The 25,585-nt window shown below is 48.1% G+C and overlaps 1 protein-coding gene across 3 annotated transcripts in view; it reads left to right on the top strand.

Moving 5' to 3' along the window:
- Positions 1-25,585, top strand: part of LOC129844866 (dmX-like protein 2) — a gene marked incomplete at its 3' end in the record, with an annotated part of 99,674 nt that overhangs the window by 24,408 nt on the left and 49,681 nt on the right. For all 3 annotated transcript variants that reach the window (XM_055913027.1, XM_055913029.1, XM_055913028.1), the window contains 25 exon segments: positions 1,094-1,274; positions 3,781-3,999; positions 5,312-5,580; positions 5,744-6,010; positions 6,264-6,496; positions 6,888-7,090; positions 7,857-7,978; positions 8,595-8,684; positions 9,158-9,266; positions 9,709-9,828; positions 10,702-10,914; positions 11,191-11,492; positions 11,824-11,996; positions 12,081-12,300; positions 13,424-13,894; positions 14,272-14,601; positions 14,912-15,031; positions 15,423-15,558; positions 17,062-17,172; positions 18,543-18,712; positions 18,797-18,894; positions 19,101-19,266; positions 24,026-24,290; positions 24,605-24,807; positions 25,514-25,585. The exon segment at positions 25,514-25,585 is cut by the window's right edge and continues 327 nt beyond it. In XM_055913027.1, the coding sequence (XP_055769002.1) occupies positions 1,094-1,274; positions 3,781-3,999; positions 5,312-5,580; positions 5,744-6,010; positions 6,264-6,496; positions 6,888-7,090; positions 7,857-7,978; positions 8,595-8,684; positions 9,158-9,266; positions 9,709-9,828; positions 10,702-10,914; positions 11,191-11,492; positions 11,824-11,996; positions 12,081-12,300; positions 13,424-13,894; positions 14,272-14,601; positions 14,912-15,031; positions 15,423-15,558; positions 17,062-17,172; positions 18,543-18,712; positions 18,797-18,894; positions 19,101-19,266; positions 24,026-24,290; positions 24,605-24,807; positions 25,514-25,585 (4,863 nt within the window).

Below are 25,585 nucleotides of genomic sequence, written 5' to 3' on the forward strand. Positions count from 1 at the left end.
ACAACACAGTACAAACACACACACACACACACACACACACACACACACACACACACACACACACACACACACACACACACACACACACACACACACACACACACACACACACACACAGTCACACTCACAGACACACTCACAGACACACTCACAGACACACTCACAGACACACTCACAGACACACACACACACACACACACACACACACACACACACACACTCACAGACACACACACACACACACACACACACACAGTCACACACACAGTCACACACACACACACACACACAGGCACGCCAAAAACACCCGCAAACGCACACACGCATACACACGCACAAAATGCCTTCTTCAAACAAACTTTGTAGTTGTCATTTTGAATGTACACTTTATTAGTTAGTCATTTTAAAAAGGCACAGATGTAGCACAGATTGATATTGTTGGATTCTAGCTTGAAATATACTTATTCATGTTAGCATACGAGAACTTACTTTATGTGTATAATGAGTGTATATATATAGTGAATGAATATGTTGGGGTCAGTGGACGGTGGATAAGAACTAGGTGTATGGAAAGTTACTGAGTGAGACAAGAGGGGGAGGCAGGAAATGTACATTCTGTCTGACATGTTATTGTTAAATCTCATGGATCCTATGGAGGGAGGCAAAGGGTAACAGGCTGGTTTCAGTCACTGATAAGGTAGGACGGCCGTGGAGTAGGGAGGAGTGAGGAATTTGACCCGAGGTCAGGTCAGATGAGGTGACAAGGAACAGTCCTATTACACACAATGACTACAACAATAAGAGGAACCAATTAAGTTCCTGACTTGCAACAGAGATGGATTGGCTGGCTAGATGTCAAGGAGTTGAATATATGTGCTTGGTAAACTTGTCTTTGTCTTTGCAGCTGTTTGACCCAGTGGTTGAATAAACTTGTTTTGAGATTTTCCTAGTGATTCGTTTGAGTTTGTACTCTGTTTAGAACCTAACAGTATGAAGGGCTTCAATAACATGACGCTTCTCTTCTCTCTTCCTGTCCCACCCCCTGCCCTGTCATTGGTCCTCCCCGTGCCTGTCCTGTCTTCTCATTGGCCAGTCGATGAGCCACCTGAAGCACCTGCGTCGTGGTCGTCGGAGGTCGTCTGCCCTGGTGTCTCACACTGAGCTGCTGCCGTCTCAGATGGGGACCCACGAGACACACACACACCGCCACATCTCTCACCACGCTAACGCTCTCTGTCACTTCCACATCTCTGCCAGCATCAACCCTGCCTCGGGTACGTATCACACACACACACACACACACACACACACACACACACACACACACACACACACACACACCGCCACATCTCTCACCACGCTAACGCTCTCTGTCACTTCCACATCTCTGCCAGCATCAACCCTGCCTCGGGTACGTATCACACACACACACATCACACACACACACATCACACACACACACACCGCATCAGACATACATATACAGTTGAAGTCGGACGTTTACATACACTTAGTTTGGAGTCATTAAAACTTGTTTTTCAACCACTCCACAAATTTCTTGTTAACAAACTATAGTTTTGGCAAGTCGGTCAGGACATCTACTTTTTGCATGACACAAATAATTTCTCCAACAATTGTTTACAGACAGATTATTTCACTTATAATTCACTGTATCACAATTCCAGCGGGTCAGAAGTTTACATACACCAAGTATGGCTGTGCATTTAAACAGCTTGGGAAATTCCAGTAAATGATGTCATGGCTTTAGAAGCTTCTGATAGGCTAATTGACATAATTTGAGTCAATTGGAGGTGTACCTGTGGATCTATTTCAAGGTCTACCTTCAAACTCAGTGCCTCTTTACTTGACATCATGGGAAAATCAAAAGAAATCAGCCAAGACCTCAGAAAACAAATTGTAGACCTCCACTAGTCTGGTTCATCCTTGGGAGCAATTTCCAAATGCCTGAAGGTACCACGTTCATCTGTACAAACTATAGTACGCAAGTATAAACAGCATGGGACCACGCAGCCGTCATACCACTCAGGAAGAAGACGCGTTCTGTCTCCTAGACATGAACGTACTTTGTTGCGAAAAGTGAAAATCAATCCCAGAACAACAGCAAAGGACCTTGTGAAGATGCTGGAGGAAACAGGTACAAAAGTATATCCACAATAAAACGAGTCCTATATCGACATAACCTGAAAGGCCGCTCAGCAAGGAAGAAGCCACTGCTTCAAAACCGTCATTAAAAAAAGCCAGACTACGGTTTGCAACTGCACTTGGGGACAAAGATTGTACTTTTTGGAGAAATGTCCTCTGGTCTGATGAAACAAAAATAGACCTGTTTGCAAATAATGACCATCGTTATGTTTGGAGGAAAAGGGGTAGGCTTGCAAGCCGAAGAACACCATCCCAACCGTGAAGCACGGGGGTGGCAGCATCATGTTGTGGGGGTGCTTTGCTGCAGGAGGGACTGGTGCACTTCACAAAATAGATGGCAAACTAGGAGGAAAATTATGTGGATATATTGAAGCAACATCTCAAGACATCAGTCAGGAAGTTAAAGCTTGGTCGCAAATGGGTCTTCCAAATGGACAATGACCTCCAAAATGGCTTAAGGACAACAAAGTCAAGGTATTGGAGTGGCCATCACAGAGCCCTGACCTCAATCCTATAGAAAATTAGTGGGCAGAACTGAAAAAGCGTGAGTAAGCAAGGAGGCCTACAAACCTGACTCAGTTACACCAGGTTTGTCAGGCGGAATGGGCCAAAATTCACCCAAGTTATTTTGGGAAGCTTGTGGAAGGCTACCCAAAATGTTTGGCCCAAGTTAAACAATTTAAAGGCAATGCTACCAAATACTAATTGAGTGTATGTAAACTTCTGACCCACTGGGAATGTGATGAAAGAAATAAAATTCATTCTCTCTACTATTATTCTGACATTTCACACTCTTAAAATAAAGTGGTGATTTTAACTTTCCTAAAACACTGACTTTTTACTAGGATTAAATGTCAGGAATTGTGAAAAACTGAGTTTTTAAATGTATTTGGCTAAGGTGTATGTAAACTTCCAACTTCAACTGTACATACAGCTGCACACACACATCACACACTGCATCAGACATACATATACATACAGCTACACACACACACACGCACACACACACTGCATCAGACATACATATACATACAGCTACACACACACCACACACACACACACACACACACACACACACACACACACACACACACACACACACACACACACACACACACACACACTGCATCAGACATACATATACATACAGCTACACACACACACACACACACACACACACACTGCATCAGACATACATATACATACAGCTACACACACACACACACACACACACACACACTGCATCAGACATACATATACATACAGCTACACACACACACACGCACACATACACTGCATCAGACATACATATACATACAGCTACACACACACACACACACACACACACACACACACACACACACACACACACACACACACACACACACACACACACACTGCATCAGACATACATATACATACAGCTACACACACACACACGCACACACACACTGCATCAGACATACATATACATACAGCTGCAAACACAATCTCTCCGCCTCAGGCACACACACATCACACTCTGAACTAGCAACATCAGCCTTAGCTTGTTCCGGTATTCCTCCCACATGCATAGTGAAATCCTGTACCCGCCCCTTTCCTCTCTCTATCCCCCAGACATCCCAGCGGTGCTAGCGGAGTCTGCAGTGTTTACTCCGGAGGACGGGAGTGGAGGAGGAGGGTTTGTGGTCCACTGGCTCAACAACAAGGACCTGTCCTTCACAACCTCCATGGACCTGTTCATGCTGCAGCTCCGCAAGCTCTCAGAACAGCAGCTGGACCAAGCCACCGACGACGCCCTCGACCAGAACGGCTCCCCCATTAAGTTTGACTTTGGTACGCTCTGTTTCAGAAACCCTCAGATCTACATGTTGTTGTTGTGAGATATATATATATGAACTAGTTCTGAGTAGCTGACCCAGTACAAAACCGTTGTAGAGTCGTGAAATACATCTGGGTAATATCAATCAATCAATCAATCAATTTTATTTTATATAGCCCTTCGTACATCAGATAATATCTCGAAGTGCTGTACAGAAACCCAGCCTAAAACCCCAAACAGCTAGAATGCAGGTGTAGAAGCACGGTGGCTAGGAAAAACTCCCTAGAAAGGCCAAAACCTAGGAAGAAACCTAGAGAGGAACCAGGCTATGAGGGGTGGCCAGTCCTCTTCTGGCTGTGCCGGGTGGAGATTATAACAGAACTATGCCAAGATGTTCAAAAATGTTCATAAGTGACAAGCATGGTCAAATAATAATCATGAATAATTTTCAGTTGGCTTTTCATAGCTGATCATTAAGAGTTGAAAAACAACAGGTCTGGGACAGGTGGCGGTTCCATAACCGCAGGCAGAACAGCTGAAACTGGAATAGCAGCAAGGCCAGGCGGACTGGGGACAGCAAGGAGTCACCACGGGCGGCAGTCCCGATGCATGGTCCTAGGGCCCAGGTCCTCCGAGAGAAAGAAAGAGAGAAGGAGAAAATTAGAGAGAGCCAAGATTTTCAAAATGTTCATAAATGACAAGCATGGTCAAATAATAATCAGGAATAAATCTCAGTTGGCTTTTCATAGCCGATCATTAAGAGTTGAAAACAGCAGGTCTGGGACAGGTAGGGGTTCCATAACCGCAGGCAGAAGAGTTGAAACTGGAATAGCAGCAAGGCCAGGCGGACTGGGGGCAGCAAGGAGTCACCACGGCCGGTAGTCCCGACGTATGGTCCTAGGGCTCAGGTCCTCCGAGAGAAAGAGAGAAGGAGAAAATTAGAGAGAGCCAAGATTTTCAAAATGTTCATAAATGACAAGCATGGTCAAATAATAATCAGGAATAAATCTCAGTTGGCTTTTCATAGCCGATCATTAAGAGTTGAAAACAGCAGGTCTGGGACAGGTAGGGGTTTCGTAACCGCAGGCAGAAACAGTTGAAACTGGAATAACAGCAAGGCCGGGCGGACTGGGGACAGCAAGGTGTCAGCATGCCCGGTAGTCCTGACGTATGGTCCTAGGGCTCAGGTTCTCAGAGAGAAAGAGAGAACGAGAGAATTAGAGAGAGCATACTTAAATTCACACAGTATAATATCAGTCTGTTCCAAGGTATTCTATACACACTGACACACTCTGCCCCTGTCTAACTCCCTCCCTCCCTCTCCAGACCTAGATGAGATGTCAGAGAAGGGTTCATCAGAGCATGGTGAGGAGGGGGAGGGTGGTGAGGGCAGCACCAAGGCGTCGTCCCCAGGCTCCAGTAGCTCAGTGCCCCTGCCCTCCATGTTGCTGGAGAGGAAGATGGAGGCGTTAACTCTGGAGTGGAATAAGAGTCCTGACATGCTGTTTACCATCCACCCCAGCGACGGGTCCTTCCTGGTCTGGCACATCAAATACCTGGACGAGTACATCCAGGGGATCTTCAGACAGGTGCAGGTAAGAGGAGACTGCAGAAACACGCACGGACATGAAGAAACACACATATTGTACATGGACACACACCTACCAGCATTATCCCCACACAAGAGGAAGCACAATTATGCTCCAATCAGACTATTCCCTCTCTCCCCTCCCTCTCTTTCCATCCCTTTTTCTCCAGGTGTCGTTCTCGTCCCGTATCCCGGTGGCGTTCCCTACAGGCGACGCCAACTCCCTGAGTAAGAACATTCTGATGTACGCCTGCTCCTTCTTCAACGTAGATAGCTCCAACGCTGTGGGGGAGCAGGGGAAGAGGGCCCGCCGGTTGCCCCGTTCTGCCTCTGCTGGGCTGGGTTCCTCAGCCCTCAGCCTCTCTCTGGGCCAAGCTCCAGGCATCGGCCCCGCTGTCATGATGGTGTCCAAACATGTGGACGGGTCTCTCAATCAGGTGAGAGGGAGTGGCAGACTGTGGCTGTGTCCCAAACCCACCTATTCCCTATGTAGTGCACTACTTTTGACCAGGGCTCATAAGAGTATTGAGGTCCTTACATTCATGCTTAAAAGACAAACTACAACCATATAAAGTAAAACAACAAAGATCCCTGTAATAATGTCATACTCTATGATACATAATATATAATAAACTTGTGTATAGACATTTTGTAACTAAAGTTTTCCTTTCAATCCGTTTCCCTTTCCAGTGGGCGGTGACGTTCGCCGAGCGCTCGGCGTTCTCCAATGTTCTAACCGTATCTCATACGTTCCGTTACTGCGGTCACCGGTTCCACCTCAACGACCAGGCGTGTCACACCGTCCTCCCCCTACTGCTGACCTCCTCCCACCACAACGCTCTCCTCACCCCCCCCTCCGCCCCCGGCAGCATCGACCTCGACCAGCCACCCACAAACACACCTCCCCCCAGAGGGCGGCGCAGGTAGGGAGGGAGGGAGTGTGTGGGGGTGTGTGTGTGTGTGTGTGTGTGTCATAGGAGGAAGCAACGAGGACCCTCTAAGACCCTCAATGTCTAGAAAGTGTGTGTGTGTTTACAAAATGTTCATGTGAGTGTGTATCAGAAATACGTGTGTGTGTGTGTGTGCAAGCGTGTGTGTTTTATCTAATCTTTGTCTTTGACAATCTGTTGTGTGTGTGTGAGGCAAACACATGTTTTATACGAACTCATTATCCAGAGAGACTTCTAGTAGTGAATGCATACTTTTTCTACTGGTCGCCCGTAGGAATTGAACCCACAACCCTGGCGTTGGAAGCGCAATGCTCTGCCAACTGAGCCACACACTGTGACAAACTCTGTGTGTGTGATCCCCCAGGAAGCAGCTGCGTAACGCGGCCACCAGGACGTTCCATGACCCGAACGCCATCTACAGTGAGCTGATTCTGTGGAGGGTGGACCACATAGGACCCCTGTCCTGCACTGGAGGGGTGTCAGAGCTGGCCCGAATCAACTCCCTACACACATCAGCCTTCTCCAATGTAGCATGGCTGCCTACCCTGGTACCCAGCTCTGTGCTAGGTTAGCACACACACACACACACACACACACACACACACACACACACACACACACACACACACACACACACACACACACACACACACACACACACACACACACACACACACACACAGGAATCCATGCACACATCAGCCTTCTCCAATGTAGCATGGCTGCCTACCCTGGTACCCAGCTCTGTGCTAGGTTAGCGCACACACACACACACACACACACACAGGAATCCATGCACACATCAGCCTTCTCCAATGTAGCATGGCTGCCTACCCTGGTACCCAGCTCTGTGCTAGGTTAACACACACACACACACACACACACACACACTGGAATCCATGCACACATCATCCTTCTCCAATGTAGCATGGCTGCCTACCCTGGTACCCAGTTCTGTGCTAGGTTAGCACACACACACACACACACACACACACACACACACACACACACACACACACACACACACACACACACACACACACACACACACACACACACACACACACACATACTCTGCAATACAGAACCCATTTCTAGTGTGCTCTGAAGCGTATTGTTGGAGGATGTATATAATCTATAACTGTTCATGTGTGTATCACATGTTCAGACAAGATACTGGTGAAGTACTCAGATTGTCAAGAGGTGGTTTGGCGACACCTGTAAGGCTTCAAGTTGAAGTTGCAATTTTATTGGGCGTATATACTAACTACATGCAGAACCTTACTCAGGGCGCTCACATTTAAAACAGCGTCTCTCTCCCCTCTATCTCCAGGTACGTACTGTAACAGTTCCAGTGCGTGCTTCGTAGCGTCAGACGGTAAGAACTTACGTCTCTACCAGGCTGTGGTGGACGCCAGGAAACTACTGGACGAACTGTCAGACCCTGAGACCTCAGTGAGTAAACACAGAGACAGACACACAGACACGTACAGATGTCCTCAGTCAGATTAACAGTGAAATCCTGAGACCTCAGTAAGTAAACACAGAGACAGACACATACAGATGTCCTCAGTCAGATTAACAGTGAAATCCTGAGATTGAAGGGACTGGAACATTAAAGCTTCAAGGTAGCTGGTTAAAGACTCTGTTAACCTTCCTCCCCCCCCTCCCCCCCCCCCCTCTCTCCTAACAACACACCTCATCATACCTCTCTGGTTTCTCTCTCTCTCTGTCTCTCTCTCTGTCTCTCTCTGTGTCTCTCTCTGTCTCTCTCCCTATCTGTGTCTCTCTCTCTTTCTGTGTGTGTATGTCTCTCTCTCTGTGTCTCTCTCTCCTAACAACACAACTCATCATAACTCTCTGGTTCCTCTCTCTCTCTCTCTGTCTCTCTATCTGTGTCTCTCTCTGTCTCTATCTGTGTATCTCTATCTGTGTCTCTCCCTCTTTCTGTGTGTGTGTGTCTCACTCACTCACTCACTCACTCACTCACTCACTCACTCACTCACTCACTCACTCACTCACTCACTCACTGTGTCTCTCACTGTGTCTCTCACTGTGTCTCTCTCCATAGAAACTAGTAGGAGAGGTATTTAACATAGTGAGCCAGCAGTCGACAGCCAGACCAGGCTGCATCATAGAACTAGATGTCATCACTAACCAGGTAAGAAATACCTATTTGACTGTTTCTTTATCGAAGCAGTAAGTCAAATCAAATGTTATTTGTCACATGTGCCGAATACAACAGGTGTAGACCTTGCCATGAAATACTTACTTACAGGCCCTTAACCACACCTGTCTCTTTATCTAAGCAGTAAGTCAAGAGACCATGCTATATCATTAATCTAGTCACAGGTAAATGGTGGTGCTCAGCGCACAGCGGAAGTATTTTACCTAACATATAGCTTATCAAAATGTGATTTGTTTTTCAATTGTTTGTGGGTCTTTGTAATCTGAGGGAAATACGTCCATCTCTCTCCTTCTCCCTCCCTCTGACCCTCTATCTCTCTCAATTCAAATCAAATGGCTTTTTTTTAAGCAAGTGAAGTAGATAATATACAAAAGTGAAATAAACAATAAAAATGAACAGTAAACATTACACTCACAGAAGTTCTCTCTCTCTCTCTATCTCAATAGTGTGGATCTACCACCCAGCTCCTTCATGTTTTCCAGGAGGACTTTATTTTGGGGTATAAACCTCAGGAGGACCCAGAGCTCTACACTACATCCTACCCTTATACCGAGGGTACGGGAGGTTGGAAGGAGGGAGGGAGGGAGGGAGGATTGAGGGTGCGAAAGGATGGACAGAAGAATTATGAATTGTTTAATGTATGAATGACATGATTAGCCTCAGGAGGATCCAGAGCTCTACACTACAACTTACCCTTCTGCCGAGGGTACAGGAGGTTGGAGGGAGGGCGGGGTGGAGAATTGAGGGGCGAAAGGATGGACAGAAGAATGGATGGATGAATAATGAATTGGTTAATGTATGAATGACTACACACTGAGCTCTACACAGAGCTCTACATACTGACCTTCCTTCAACTCAGGATGGACGGATGGATGGATGAATTGATGAATGAGTGGATGACTGAACTGAAGAATGAGTGGATGACTGAACTGAAGAATGAGTGGATGACTGAACTGAAGAACTTGTAAAAGCGTTGTTGTGTTTCTCTCCTCTCCAGAGTACCACCCTACTCCGTTCTCTGAGAAGTTCTTCCTGGTTGTCATAGAGAAGGACCTGAACATGAACTCTGTGCTGCAGATGTGGCACCTGCACCTACAGTCCGTGCAGGCCTGTGTGGGTGAGTACCTAACCACAACCTAACCTAACCACAACCTAACCTAGGCCTGTGTGGGTGAGTACCTAACCACAACCTAACCTAACCACAACCTAACCTAGGCCTGTGTGGGTGAGTACCTAACCACAACCTAACCTAACCACAACCTAACCTAGGCCTGTGGGTGAGTACCTAACCACAACACAGCCTAACCTAGGCCTGTGTGGGTGAGTACCTAACCTAACCACAACCTAACCTAGGCCTGTGTGGGTGAGTACCTAAGTACCTAACCACAACCTAACCTAGGCCTGTGTAGGTGAGTACCTAACCACAACCCTGACCCAACCTAACCCGGTATAATAGAGTAACGTACAGTAGGCCCCGGTATAATAGAGCGCAGTGGGCCCCGGTATAATAGAGCGCAGTGGGCCCCGGAACAATAGAGCGCAGTGGGCCCCGGAACAATAGAGCGCAGTGGGCCCCGGAACAATAGAGCGCAGTGGGCCCCGGAACAATAGAGCGCAGTGGGCCCCGGAACAATAGAGCGCAGTGGGCCCCGGAACAATAGAGCGCAGTGGGCCCCGGAACAATAGAGCGCAGTGGGCCCCGGAACAATAGAGCGCAGTGGGCCCCGGAACAATAGAGCGCAGTGGTTTCCGGCGTAGCGGAGTAGTACAGTGGACCCCGGCATAGCGGAGTCGTACAGTGGATTAGTATATAGATTGAGGCCTGTGTAGTTTGTATATTGATTGTGTTGAAGATAACGTTTTTTCTCGGTTTGTTTAGATAAGTTTGTTCAGATAATATTGTGAACAATAAAGTTTTTTCTCTGTTGTTGAGACGACTATATGAACAATAAAGTTTTCTCTCTGTCTCTCTTTCTCTCTGTGTGTTCAGATGATCCGGTCCCAGAGAGGTCGTACCAGTCTCAGCTGACGATCCCGTTCCAACAGAGTACAGTTGACACGTCTTCCTCCCCTCTCACTCGCTCAGCCTCGACAGCTAACCTGCAGTCAGCCAGCAAACTGATCCTCAGCTCCAAGCTGGTCTGTAGCCACCGTCTGGACCTGCCTGTTGGGGTGGAGGTGACCAGGGCTACGCCCTCCGCAGGTACGGATGGATATGCACACACACACACACACACTTTTACATATTTGTAAAAACAGTCCAAATGTAATATATTCCAAAGTAAAAGTTTTAAAACCAACAGCACATCATAGAAAATGTAAACGCCTCCCAAGCCAGGGACTGGATCCTAACAATTTAATATGACATTGTCCTCCATGTCTCTGTCTTCAAGTCATCTGAGTTAGTCTGATTCTTTTGTAACAGTTATTCTATACTGTCTCGCTCTGTCTCTCTCCGTCTCTCTCCCTCTCTCTCCAGGTCACCTGAGTTCGTCGTCCATCTACCCTGTGTGTCTGGCCCCCTACCTGATCGTCACCACCTGCTCTGACTCCCGCGTCCGGTTCTGGCGATGCTCTGTGGAGGGGGGAGAGACTGCCCTGGGGTGTGAGGAGGGGGAGAACAGGGTCTATCACTGGGAGCCTTGGGCTCTACTCAACGAGGAGGAGGATAACAACAGTGCTGTGTGTGTCCCGGGACGTCCTGTAGCCGTGTCCTGTTCCTACACTGGACGACTGGCTGTCTCCTTCAAACAGCCCCGGCCCGGACACATCGCGGGACAGGTAGGAGAGGACTTTTACTGTACGCTCCACTCAAGTTAATGGCTCATTGGATGAGTACATATTCTGGTGTAGTTCACCTGTCCAAATTCAAGCACATTGCTTTCAATTTCTGTCCCTGAGGAATGTAAAAAAAATACAGTATAATCTTTATCAGTCATTTTGTAGAAGGTTTTACCTGAAGTGGTTGTGGTTCTGTCTCTAGATATGGTTTTGGATGAGAACATCTGATGACTAAAATGTACAATACTTCATTCATTCATTTTCCCTCAGACATGTCATTTTTTTGCATTTGACAGTTTATTGAAGTGTGTACCTTCCTCCCTCTCTCCAGAGCCATGGTCCAGCAGGGGACTTCTCCATGCACGTGTCCATCTTTGAGTGTGAGTCTACGGGGGGGTCTGAGTGGGTGTTGGAGCAGACCCTCCACCTGGATGACTTCACTAGGCCCTCCTCTACCCTGGACCCTGGAGTCAGTGTAGACTCCAACCTCTTTGTGTACAGCAGGTACTGGTGGGGTGTGTGTGTGTGTGTGTGTCTGTCTGTGTGTGTGTATGTCTCTAAAATGACTAACCCCCTCTCTCTCTGTAGGTCTGACCTGTACATGAGTCGCGACCACCACTCTCCCAACATCAAACACTATGTCCACCTGGACTGGCTGTCCAAAGAGGACGGGTCTCATATCCTCACGGTGGGGGTGGGATCCAATATCCTCATGTACGGTCGCATCTCGGGCGTGGTCAACGAACAGACCGCAAGCAAGGACGGGGTGGCGATCATCACCCTACCTCTAGGGGGCAGCATCAAACAGGTACATGCTCACACACACACACACCCCAAAGTCAGGATCAAACTGGTACACGCTCACACACACACACACACACACACACACACACACACACACCCCAAAGTCAGGATCAAACAGGTACACACTCACACACACACACACACACACACACCCCAAAGTCAGGATCAAACAGGTACACACTCACACACACACACACACACACACACCCAAAGTCAGGATCAAACTGGTACACGCTCACACACACACACACACACACACACACACACACACACACACACACCCCAAAGTCAGGATCAAACAGGTACACACTCACACACACACACACACACACCCCAAAGTCAGGATCAAACAGGTACACACTCACACACACACACACACACACACACCCAAAGTCAGGATCAAACTGGTACACGCTCACACACACACACACCCAAAGTCAGGATCAAACTGGTACACGCTCACACACACACACACCCAAAGTCAGGATCAAACTGGTACTTCCGTAACCCACACTACCTTGTATTCTTCACACATTTAGTCTACTGTGTATTGCTGTTACATCTGCTGTTTGTTAGCATGTGGTTCTGTCTGTATGTGTTGTGTATGCTGCTAAATGACTTGCCTCTTTGAGGACATTCAAGTTTTCAAGTGTGCGTCCCAAATGGTTTCCTGGCTAGTCAGACTCCTTGCTTCAGGCCAAACGCCACGCCCACGGACGTCAGTTTCTTCTCCACAATGAGGCTGGATCTGAGTCCCTCCCCGACCCTTCACCGAATGGGGCAGTGATTGGTCCAGAAACCGATTGGTATTCCACCAGAGTGTAAATCAGTGGTTTGAAGATGTGTCATTGGCTTTGGATACTCTGATTGGTTAGCCCCTCTGCCCATCCTCACAACAAACAACGTCAATGTTGTCAGTCTCAGACTAAAGTACTGCATGCATTGAACAAGAATTTAGGATGAGACTACTCTCTGGCTACCCAAATGGCACCCTATTCCCTAATTGGTGCACTACTTTTGACCAGTGCCTAATGACTGCACTATAAAGCGTCTGGATAATAAACATTATTATTCTACTAATAATCATTATTCTTACCCCCCTGCATCCCTGATCTAATGTGAAACAGGGTATCCGATCCCGCTGGATCCTGCTGCGCACTGTGGACCTGCTCTCCTCTGTAGACGGCACCCCCTCCCTGCCCGTGTCCCTGTCCTGGGTGAGGGACGGCATCCTGGTGGTGGGTATGGACTGTGAGATGCACGTGTACGCCCAGTGGCGCCAGGACCGCAAGCCCGGTGATGCCGAGGGGGATAGCCTCTCCTCTGAAGATAACATCGCCGGGGGGGTTGGAGGGAGCGGAGGGCAGACGGCCACTGCTGCAACCACGGGGGGATCCTCGTCGGCGTTCAAGGGGCGCGCCCGGTCCAAGAGTGTGTTTGAGGGCAACGTGGCAATCGATGAGGCTCTCCAGGCGCCGGCAGGGCTGCAGGAGGGGGGTCTGTTCGAGGCGGCCCACTCCCTGTCCCCCACCCTGCCTCAGTACCATCCAACACAGCTGCTGGAGCTCATGGACCTGGGGAAGGTCCGCCGCGCCAAGGTGGGTCTGACTGACTGGTCTGGGTGGATGGGTGAATTGGTGGATGGATGAATAGATGGCTGGTTGGCTGTCTGTCTGGGTGGATGAATGTCTGGTTGGCTGTCTGTCTGATTGGTGGGTGGGCTGGCTGGTTGGCTGCTTGTCTGGCTGGCTGGCTGTTTGTCCATCTGCCTGTCCACTTTATAAATGTTTGCAACCAAGATACATTTATTTAAGTGACCAGACAACTTCTTGAGTAGTCATAGAATAGAGAGAACAACAATATGACTACTGTGATTATGATGACAATGATGATGGCGATGATGCCGTCAATGACTACATTAATGTCTCTGCCACTGTTGATGAAGATGAGGAAGATGATTATTCTTCTTCTTCAGGCCATCCTCTCCCACCTGGTGAAGTGTATCGCTGGGGAGGTTGCTGTGGTGAGGGACGTGGAGGCAGGTGAGGGTGGAACCAGACGCCACCTGTCCCGGACAATTAGTGTGAGCGGCAGTACGGCTAAAGACACCATCGTGGCCGGCCGCGACGGGGGACGAGATTACACAGAAATCAACTCCATTCCCCCTCTACCCCTCTACGCTCTGCTCTCTGCTGACCTGGACACCTCCTATAAGGGAGGAGAGGAGGGGGCGAAGGGAGGGAAGGTGGCTGAGGTAGAGGGGGTGAGGAAGACAGGAGGAGATCAGTACACAGACCTGTTCCAGGTAAGATGTTTCAGGTTTTAGCTGGATGTTTCAGTGACACATACAGATGTTTCCTTTTTCATAGAATCATACTTCCTAAGTGTGTAGATGCTCAACAGATTCTTCAAAAACATGTTTATTTTCTATTGTATAATGTTGATATTCTGTCTGTTACCTAAAGACAAGATATGCAGTAAATGTTTGTTGGAACCATATGACCCCTCCATGTGTTAACCTCTGGGTCCAGATGTAATCTTGTTCTCTGTTATACCCAAATCAATAATCAATCAACCAATCAATCATCTAGTGATTGTATGTCTCCCTCCCTCAGTTGCAGGCGGTGACGACAGATGACTTTGTGAGCTTCGCTACAGAGAAAGTAGAGAAGAAGTCTAGATTCATCAACCTGTCTCAGTACGGACCCACCTACTTCGGACCAGAACACGCACAGGTAAACAACAACAACAACAGTTATTTACTTACCAGCCTGTGGATGGCTGAGATGTTTTTGTCTGGTTTAAGTGTTTGTCAAGTAAATATATCGCCTCTGTGATTAATACAGTTCTTCTCTGCTAATCTCCCTCCCTCCCTCCCTCCCTCCCTCCCTCCCTCTCTCGCGCTCTCTCTCGCGCTCTCTCTCGCGCTCTCTCTCGCGCTCTCTCTCGCGCTCTCTCTCGCGCTCTCTCTCGCGCTCTCTCTCGCGCTCTCTCTCGCGCTCTCTCTCGCGCTCTCGCTCTCTCTCTCTCGCTCCCCCTCCATCCTTCCCTCCCTCTCCCCCTCCATCCTTCCCTCCCTCTCCCCCTCCATCCTTCCCTCCCTCTCCCCCTCCTCCCTCCCTCCAGGTGTTATCTAGTCAGCTGATGCATTCCAGTCTTCCAGGTCTGACCAGGTTGGAACAGATGTTTCTGGTGGCTCTAGCTGATACTGTAGCTACCACCAGTTCAGAGGTCAGCAGCTCCACTGACAAACAGTACACAGGTCAGTCTCAGAGAGAGGGAGGGTGTCTGTGACTTGGGCCATGTTTTACCTGACCATGGTTTATTAGGCAAAACAAATAGAAACATAATGTAATTAGTCTAGTCAGAGTTGTTCCCTGATTACGTGTTCTTAATGGTTGATATAAACACACACTGACACTTATCTTTGTCATTTCACCTCCAGTATCAGTCTGGTATAGATGTTATTTAGTCTTTAAGGGGGAAGTGAGAAAGAGACCTTAGCAGGTTGTTCCTCTGTTAAGTAAGCAGAGGGAGAGAAAGAAGGAGAGGGAGAGAAAGAAGGAGAGGGAGAGAAAGAAGGAGAGGGAGAGATTGAGAGGAGAGGGAGAGATTGAGAGGAGAGGGAGAGATTGAGAGGAGAGGGAGAGATTGAGAGGAGAGGGAGAGATTGAGAGGAGAGGGAGAGATTGAGAGGAGAGGGAGAGATTGAGAGGAGAGGGAGAGATTGAGAGGAGAGGGAGAGATTGAGAGGAGAGGGAGAGATTGAGAGGAGAGGGAGAGATTGAGAGGAGAGGGAGAGATTGAGAGGAGAGGGAGAGATTGAGAGGGAGAGGGAGACAAAGAAGGAGAGATTGAGAGGGGAGGGAGAGAAAGGAGAGGGAGAGAGATTGAGAGGGGAGAGGGAGAGCTTGAGAGGGGAGGGAGAGGGAGAGAAGGTTGGAAGGTTCATGGACGAGACACACTAAGACACAGGACTATGGGGCACATTGAACTACCATGCTACCATGAACAAGTAGTGCACTGTATAGGAAACGGGGTACCATTTAGGGAGGAGGACCAGGCACATGGAGTGGAAGACATTTAAAGGACTGATTGCTAAATCATTGTTTTCATCTCTTTGTATGGATGGGTAGAGGGGGATGGAGAGATCCCTCAACACCCTCCATCGGGTGTGTTTCATTTGTATTGTTAGGTTCTACATGAACCTAGTAAAACTCACAGACGATTAGTAAAGCTTAAACTAAGTTTATTTACCCGTTGGGCCATACAGCTGCATAAGACAAAGCCATATTTCCACCAGTGGTCGTATAGATATACCTCAGTTTGGGTGGAGTCTCCTCCTTCCCTCTAAACATTACATCTTTATTACTAGGCAGGAAGTTAAGTGATACGGCCCTCAAACTGTTCCTTCTCCCTTAAGGGGACCTGACCTGACCTTGACCCCCTTCCTCACTACTCCACCGCTCCACCATTATCAGTGACGACAGTCATGTGATTGCCTCTCCTCTACTCAGCACCTGCCCAAAGCCCCCTGGCTCCTATCCAATATTTCACGTTTAGAAATCCGAAGCCATCAGTATGGATGGGTAGAGGGGGACAGAGAGATCCCTCAACCCTCTCCATCTGGTGTGGAGTCTTAGGAGGAAGCTGCTCTCTCCCAAATGAATGGGAAAGACTGGCACCATCTGATTCCATCTGATCAGTGTGTGTGTGAGTTAATGTGCTACACTAACCCATGTGTTAATAATGTGTTTCTGTCTAGGTGGTGAGGCCCTGGATGAGTGTGGGTTGAGGTACCTGTTAGCCATGCGTCTACACACCTGTCTCCTCACCTCTCTACCCCCACTGTACCGCATGCAGTTGCTGCACCAAGGTATGGTACACACACACACACACACACACACACACACACACACACACACACACACACACACACACACACTCCTGCTTCACAATCGGTCTTTCTGAGCTGTGATGGACAGGCTCGTAGAGAGTGTCTTATTGGTACATTATACTGAGACATTGATCTAGTGTTTGATATGTAGGAGGACTTGCAGTGGATATGTTGTCTCTCTCTCTAGGCCCTGTTCCTCCCAGGTCCAGATATGTTGTCTCTCTGGGCCCTGTTCCTCCCAGGTCCAGATATGTTGTCTCTCTTTGGGCCCTGTTCCTCCCAGGTCCAGATATGTTGTCTCTCTGGGCCCTGTTCCTCCCAGGTCCAGATATGTTCTCTCTTTCTGGGCCTTGTTCCTCCCAGGTCCAGATATGTTGTCTCTCTTTGGGCCCTGTTCCCTCCCAGGTACAGATATGTTGTCTCTCTGGGCCCTGTTCCCTCCCAGGTCCAGATATGTTGTCTGTCTGGGCCCTGTTCCCTCCCAGGTCCAGATATGTTCTCTCTTTCTGGGCCTTGTTCCTCCCAGGTCCAGATATGTTGTCTCTCTTTGGGCCCTGTTCCCTCCCAGGTCCAGATATGTTGTCTCTCTCTGGGCCTTGTTCCTCCCAGGTCCAGATATGTTGTCTCTCTTTGGGCCCTGTTCCTCCCAGGTCCAGATATGTTGTCTCTCTCTGGGCCCTGTTCCTCCCAGGTACAGATATGTTGTCTCTCTCTGGGCCCTGTTCCTCCCAGGTACAGATATGTTGTCTCTCTCTGGGCCCTGTTCCTCCCAGGTACAGATATGTTGTCTCTCTCTGGGCCCTGTTCCTCCCAGGTACAGATATGTTGTCTCTCTCTGGGCCCTGTTCCCTCCCAGGTACAGATATGTTGTCTCTCTCTGGGCCCTGTTCCCTCCCAGGTACAGATATGTTGTCTCTCTCTGGGCCCTGTTCCCTCCCAGGATCAGATATGTTGTCTCTCTCTGGGCCCTGTTCCCTCCCAGGATCAGATATGTTGTCTCTTTGGGCCCTGTTCCCTCCCAGGTACAGATATGTTGTCTCTCTCTGGGCCCTGTTCCCTCCCAGGATCAGATATGTTGTCTCTCTGGGCCCTGTTCCCTCCCAGGTACAGATATGTTGTCTCTCTCTGGGCCCTGTTCCCTCCCAGGTACAGATATGTTGTCTCTCTCTGGGCCCTGTTCCCTCCCAGGTCCAGATATATTGTCTCTCTCTGGGCCCTGTTCCCTCTCAGGTCCAGATATGTTGTCTCTCTGGGCCCTGTTCCCTCCCAGGTCCAGATATGTTGTCTCTCTGGGCCCTGTTCCCTCCCTTTTCTCTCCTCTCTGAACACAGTCACCTGTCTCCCCCCAGGTCTGTCTACGTGTCACTTTGCGTGGGCATTCCACTCGGAGGCTGAGGAGGAGATGTTGAATATGATCCCGGCCATGCAGAGAGGAGACCCTCAGTGGTCTGAGCTACGGGCTGTAGGGGTGGGCTGGTGGATCCGCAACATCAACACACTACGCAGGATGGTGGAGAAGGTAGGGGACGGTGTGGCCTGAACTCCTATCATTGATTGATTGATTGGTTGGTCTTCATGGTTTGATTGGTTGATCTGTGTGTAGGTGGGTAAAGCAGCGTTCCAGAGGAACAACGATCCTTTAGATGCGGCTCTGTTCTACCTGGCCACGAAGAAGAAGGCTGTTCTCTGGGGCCTGTTCAGGTAACACCTGGAACACACTTGGACCTCTAGCCTGATCCCAGATCAGTTTGTGTTGTCTCACCTTTTTGTTTAGTTATTCACCTCTCCTGGACTTTTCTTTAAAATCCACATGTTATGTTTTTCTATGTGTCAGCACGCAATTAGATGAATCATGTACAGCAGGTAAATAATGCATATTATATTCTCCTCTTCCTCCTCTCCTCTAGGTCTCAGCGTGATGAGAAGATGACAGTGTTCTTTAAGAATAACTTCAGTGAGGACCGCTGGCGTAAAGCAGCTCTGAAGAACGCTTTCTCTCTGCTGGGGAAACAGCGCTTTGAACAGGCTGCTGCCTTCTTCCTGCTGGCTGGCTCCCTGAAAGACGCCGTCGAGGTCCGGAAACACACACACGCACACGCACACACGCACACGCACACGCACACACACACACACACACACACACACACACACACAGAGACACACACACACACACACACACAGAGACACACACACACACACACAGACAGAGAGTCTGTTCCTAGTTTAGATCTACTTCAGCTGCACCTCTATTGTTTCTTTTGTGACATCTTCCTCGCCATGGAAACCTGGCAGAGACCAATGTTTATGGAAGTCAACTAGGAGGTGTGTCAATGACGTGAGACTCTACAGCTGTGTGTGTGACTACTCTAGTCTAAACCTGAAAGATAAGGTCATGGAGATGGTTAGCTACGTAAATGTTGGGGTTACTTTACCTTGGGCTGAGGGTGCAACAGAACAGTCTCACTCTCAACATGCTGATAGCAGGACACTGCCTAGAGGGGGAATGGGTTCCTGCTATAAGTGTTTGGGGATAGTTTACCAGACAGTTGGTTCAGAAGGGCATCATTGAGAGAACACTAGATCACACGTTCATCATTTGTCTGTCTTAGCCATGAGTCTTACTGTTATGTCAGTTTTAGCAAACAGTCTAAACCTTGAACCTTGATTTGCCGTTGAACAGCGTTTTTAGTCCAGCAGGAGACAGGCCCTGAATACATCTATGGTTGTCAGGTTTCTTAGTAAGTCTATGTTATAAACCCTGCACATGCAGAACCTGCTTGATGTGTGGACAGTGCCTGGTGTGGCTTCTCATCTCATCTCTACTCTAACTGTCCTCTACTCTAACTGTCCTCTACTCTAACTGTCCTCTACTCTAACTGGCCTCTACTCTAACTGGCCTCTACTCTAACTGGCCTCTACTCTAACTGTCCTCTACTCTAACTGGCCTCTACTCTAACTGTCCTCTACTCTAACTGGCCTCTACTCTAACTGGCCTCTACTCTAACTGTCCTCTACTCTAACTGGCCTCTACTCTAACTGGCCTCTACTCTAACTGGCCTCTACTCTAACTGGCCTCTACTCTAACTGGCCTCTCCTCTAACTGGCCCCTCCTCTAACTGGCCCCTCCTCTAACTGGCCCCTCCTCTAACTGGCCCCTCCTCTAACTGGCCCCTCCTCTAACTGGCCCCTCCTCTAACTGGCCCCTCCTCTAACTGGCCCCTCCTCTAACTGGCCCCTCCTCTAACTGGCCCCTCCTCTAACTGGCCCCTCCTCTAACTGGCCCCTCCTCTAACTGGCCCCTCCTCTAACTGGCCCCTCCTCTAACTGGCCCCTCTACTCTAACTGGCCCCTCTAACTGGCCCCTCTACTCTAACTGGCCCCTCTACTCTAACTGGCCCCTCTACTCTAACTGGCCCCTCTACTCTAACTGGCCCCTCTACTCTAACTGTTCCCTCTACTCTAACTGTTCCCTCTACTCTAACTGTTCCCTCTACTCTAACTGTTCCCTCTACTCTAACTGTTCCCTCTACTCTAACTGTTCCCTCTACTCTAACTGTTCCCTCTACTCTAACTGTTCCCTCTACTCTAACTGTTCCCTCTACTCTAACTGTTCCCTCTAACTGTTCCCTCTAACTGTTCCCTCTAACTGTTCCCTCTAACTGTTCCCTCTAACTGTTCCCTCTAACTGTCCCCTCCTCTAACTGTCCCCTCCTCTAACTGTCCCCTCCTCTAACTGTCCCCTCCTCTAACTGTCCCCTCCTCTAACTGTCTCCTCCTCTAACTGTCTCCTCCTCTAACTGTCACTTACTTACTAGGCCTTTACAGTAGCTTGTGAAAGTATTCACCCCCCTTGGCATTTTTCCTATTTTGTTGTCTTACAACCTGGAATTAAAATAGATTTTGGGGGGGTTGTATCATTTGATTTACACAATGTGCCAACCACTTTGAAGATGACATTTTTTTATTTATTGTGAAACAAACAAGAAATAAGACCAAAAAACTGAGAACTTGAGCTTGCATAACTATTCACCCCCTCCAAAGTCGATACTTTGTAAAGCCACCTTTTGCAGCAATTACAGCTGCAAGTCTCTTGGGATATGTCTTTGACTAGGCCATTCCAAGACATTTAAATGTTTCCCTTAAACCACTCGAGTGTTGCTTTAGCAGTATGCTTAGGGCCAATGTCCTGCTGGAAGGTGAACCTCCGTCCCAGTCCCTAATCTCTGGAATATTGAAACAGGTTTCCCTCAATAATTTCTATGTATTTAGCGCCATCCAGCATTCCTTCAGTTCTGACCAGTTGCCCATTCCCTGCCGATGAAGAACATCCCCAAAGCATGATGCTGCCACCACCATGCTTCACTGTGGGGATGGTATTCTCGGGGTGATGAGAGGTGTTGGGTTTGTGCTGACATAGCATTTTCCTTGATAGCCAAAAAGCTCAATTTTAGTCTCATCTGACCAGAGCACCTTCTTCCATATGTTTGGGGAGTCTCCCACATTCCTTTTGGCGAACATTAAACATGTTTGCTTATTTTTTTCTTTAAGCATTGGCTTTTTTCTGGCCTGGCCACTCTTCCGTTAAGCCCAGCTCTGTGGCGTGTACAGCTTAGGGGTCCTATGGACAGATACTCCAATCTCTGCTGTGGAGCTTTGCAGCTCCTTCAGGGTTATCTTTTGTCTCTTTGTTGCCTCTCTGATTAATGCCCTCCTTGCCTGGTCTGTTTTGGTGGGCGGCCCTCTCTTGGCAGGTGGTGCCATATTCTTTCCATTTTTTAATAATGTATTTAATGGTGCTCCGTGGGATGCTCAAAGTTTCTGATATTTTTTTATAACCCAACCCTGATCTGTGCTTCTCCACAACTTTGTCTCTGACCTGTTTGGAGAGCTCCTTGGTCTTCATGGTGCTGCTTGCTTAGTTGTGTTGCAGACTCTGGGGCCTTTCTGAACAGGTGTGTGTGTGTGTGTGTATATGTGTATATATATATATATATATATATATATATATATATATATATATATATATATATATATATATATATATATATATACACTGCTCAAAAAAATAAAGGGAACACTTAAACAACACAATGTAACTCCAAGTCAATCACACTTCTGTGAAATAAAACTGTCCACTTAGGAAGCAACATTGATTGACAATAAATTTCACATGCTGTTGTGCAAATGGAATAGACAAAAGGTGGAAATTATAGGCAATTAGCAAGACACCCCCAATAAAGGAGTGGTTCTGCAGGTGGTGACCACAGACCACTTCTCAGTTCCTATGCTTCCTGGCTGATGTTTTGGTCACTTTTGAATGCTGGCGGTGCTCTCACTCTAGTGGTAGCATGAGACGGAGTCTACAACCCACACAAGTGGCTCAGGTAGTGCAGCTCATCCAGGATGGCACATCAATGCGAGCTGTGGCAAGAAGGTTTGCTGTGTCTGTCAGCGTAGTGTCCAGAGCATGGAGGCGCTACCAGGAGACAGGCCAGTACATCAGGAGACGTGGAGGAGGCCGTAGGAGGGCAACAACCCAGCAGCAGGACCGCTACCTCCACCTTTGTGCAAGGAGGAGCACTGCCAGAGCACTGCAAAATGACCTCCAGCAGGCCACAAATGTGCATGTGTCTGCTCAAACGGTCAGACACAGACTCCATGAGGGTGGTATGAAGGCCCGACGTCCACAGGTGGGGGTTGTGCTTTCAGCCCAGCACCGAGCAGGACGTTTGGCATTTGCCAGTAGAGTGAAAGCACCGCCAGCATTCAAAAGTGGTCTGTGGTCACCACCTGCAGAACCACTCCTTTATTGGGGGTGTCTTGCTAATTGCCTATAATTTCCCCCTTTTGGCTAGTCCATTTGCACAACAGCATGTGAAATTTATTGTCAATCAGTGTTGCTTCCTAAGTGGACAGTTATATTTCACAGAAGTGTGATTGACTTGGAGTTACATTGTGTTTTTTAAGTGTTCCCTTTATTTTTTTGAGCAGTGTATATATATATATATACACTGTGATCATGTGACAGATCGTGTGACACTTAGATTGCACACAGGTGGACTTTATTTAACTAATTATGTGACTTCTGAAGGTAATTGGTTGCACTAGATCTTATTTAGGAGCTTCATCGCAAAGAGGGTGAAAACATATGCACGCACCACTTTTCAGTTTTAATTTAAGTACTTTTTTTCATTTGACTTGACCAATTTAGACTATTTTGTGTATGTCCATTACATGAAATCCAAATAAAAATCAATTTAAATCCATTTTGTAATGCAACAAAATAGGAATAATGCCAAGGGGTTGAATACTTTTGCAAGGCACTGTATATTCCTTATGGAACACAGGCCAACTTTAACTTTCCTCTACTGTCCTCTTTCTCCTCTCCTGTAACTGTCCTCTCCTCTAACTGTGCTCTCCTCTTTCTCCTCTCCTGTAACTGTCCTCTCCTCTATCTGTGCTCTCCTCTTTCTCCTCTCCTGTAACTGTCCTCTCCTCTATCTGTGCTCTCCTCTTTCTCCTCTCCTGTAACTGTGCTCTCCTCTTTCTCCTCTCCTGTAACTGTCCTCTCCTCTATCTGTACTGTCCTTTTTCTCCTCTCCTGTAACTGTCCTCTTTCTCCTCTCCTGTAACTGTCCTCTCCTCTAACTGTGCTCTCCTCTTTCTCCTCTCCTCTAACTGTCCTCTACTCTAACTGTGCTGTCCTCTTTCTCCTCTCCTGTAACTGTCCTCTCCTCTAACTGTGCTGTCCTCTTTCTCCTCTCCTGTAACTGTCCTCTCCTCTAACTGTGCTCTCCTCTTTCTCCTCTCCTCTAACTGTCCTCTCCTTTAGGTGTGCTTGGAGAAGATGGAAGATATCCAGTTGGCCATGGTAGTAGCCAGGCTGTACGAGGCCGACTATGAGAGCAGTTCCACCTGCCAAGCCATCCTGTATGAGAAGGTTTTGGGCTGCCAGAGGGATGGGTCGGGGTACCACTGCACCAAACTACACCCTGACCCGTTCCTACGCAGCATAGCCTTCTGGATCATGAAGGACTACACCAAGGCCCTGGGCACGCTGCTAGAGTGCATCCCCAAAGAGGATGATGAGAACCCAGGTGATCAGCATGGTGGTAGATCACACCCTCAGAGAGGACAGGGATGTTTCAGCTGAGAGCTGATGCTATATTCTAACTGGATTGATTTGCATTGACCTCTATCTACCTCTTACTTTCTCCCTCCCCCTCCCTCCCCCTTCTCTCCCCCTCCCACCCCTCCTCCCTCCCTCCCTCCCTCCCTCCCTCCCTCCCTCCCTCCCTCCCTCCCTCCCTCCCTCCCTCCCTCCCCTCCTCTCATCCCCTCTCTCCCTCCCCTCCTCTCTCCCTCCCCTCCCCTCTCTCCCTCCTTTTTTCCCTCTCTAACCCCCCCCCAGATGTGATGGTGAAGTCGTGTAACCCGGTGGTATTTAGTTTCTATAACTACCTGAGGACACACCCCCTGATCATCCGCCGCCACTACGCGTCCCCTGAGGGGGCTGTGACATCACTAGGCCTCACCTCGGAGAAGAGCAGCGTCGACGAGATCAACCTCATCGAACGCAAACTCTTCTTCACCACCGCCAACGCACACTTCAAGGTCTTTGATTTGTTTTAATCAATCATTTAATAACACAATTCAACCACACGTGGATACAATGCATTTAGAAGCATCGGAGATAACACAAAGTTGACAACTTAAAGGTTCATTGTATTATACCTGTACAGTCGTGGCCAAAAGTTTTGAGAATGACACCTCTGTTTGTATGATGGCAATTTGCATATACTCCAGAATGTTATGAAGAGTGATCAGATGAATTGTAATTAATTGCAAAGTCCCTGGCACGACTGTAGTATAGTACTTATTGTAATGTGGCACGGCATTAAAAACAGTAGTCATTGTATACTAACAGTATTTTTAAGATTAGTATAATTTTTATCTCACCTTTAATAAATAAAGGATAAGTTAATTAATCTAAAAGTAATGCTACTAATAAGGAGATATATTGGGGGTAAGGCCCTGCTATAGACTAGTGTCCTGTCCAGGGGGTGTACTGTACATCAAGCTGTCTCACCATACAGAAACAGGAGATAGACTAGTGTCCTGTCCAGGGAGTGTACTGTACATGAAGCTGCCTCACCATACAGAAACAGGAGATAGACTAGTGTCCTGTCCAGGGAGTGTACTGTACATCAAGCTGCCTCACCATACAGAAACAGGAGGCTCCTGCCAAGTGAGCCGTTTCGGCTCGTGGAAGGCTACTTACTAATGTTACTAATTAGTGTTATTCTGTTTTCTAATAAAGGTGGGCTGTCCAGTGCTTGCCCTGGAGGTGCTCTCTAAGATCCCCAAGGTGACCAAGAAGTCAGTCTCCTCG

The sequence above is a fragment of the Salvelinus fontinalis genome, unplaced genomic scaffold (genome assembly GCF_029448725.1).
Source record: "Salvelinus fontinalis isolate EN_2023a unplaced genomic scaffold, ASM2944872v1 scaffold_0242, whole genome shotgun sequence".
Lineage (NCBI taxonomy): Eukaryota > Metazoa > Chordata > Actinopteri > Salmoniformes > Salmonidae > Salvelinus > Salvelinus fontinalis.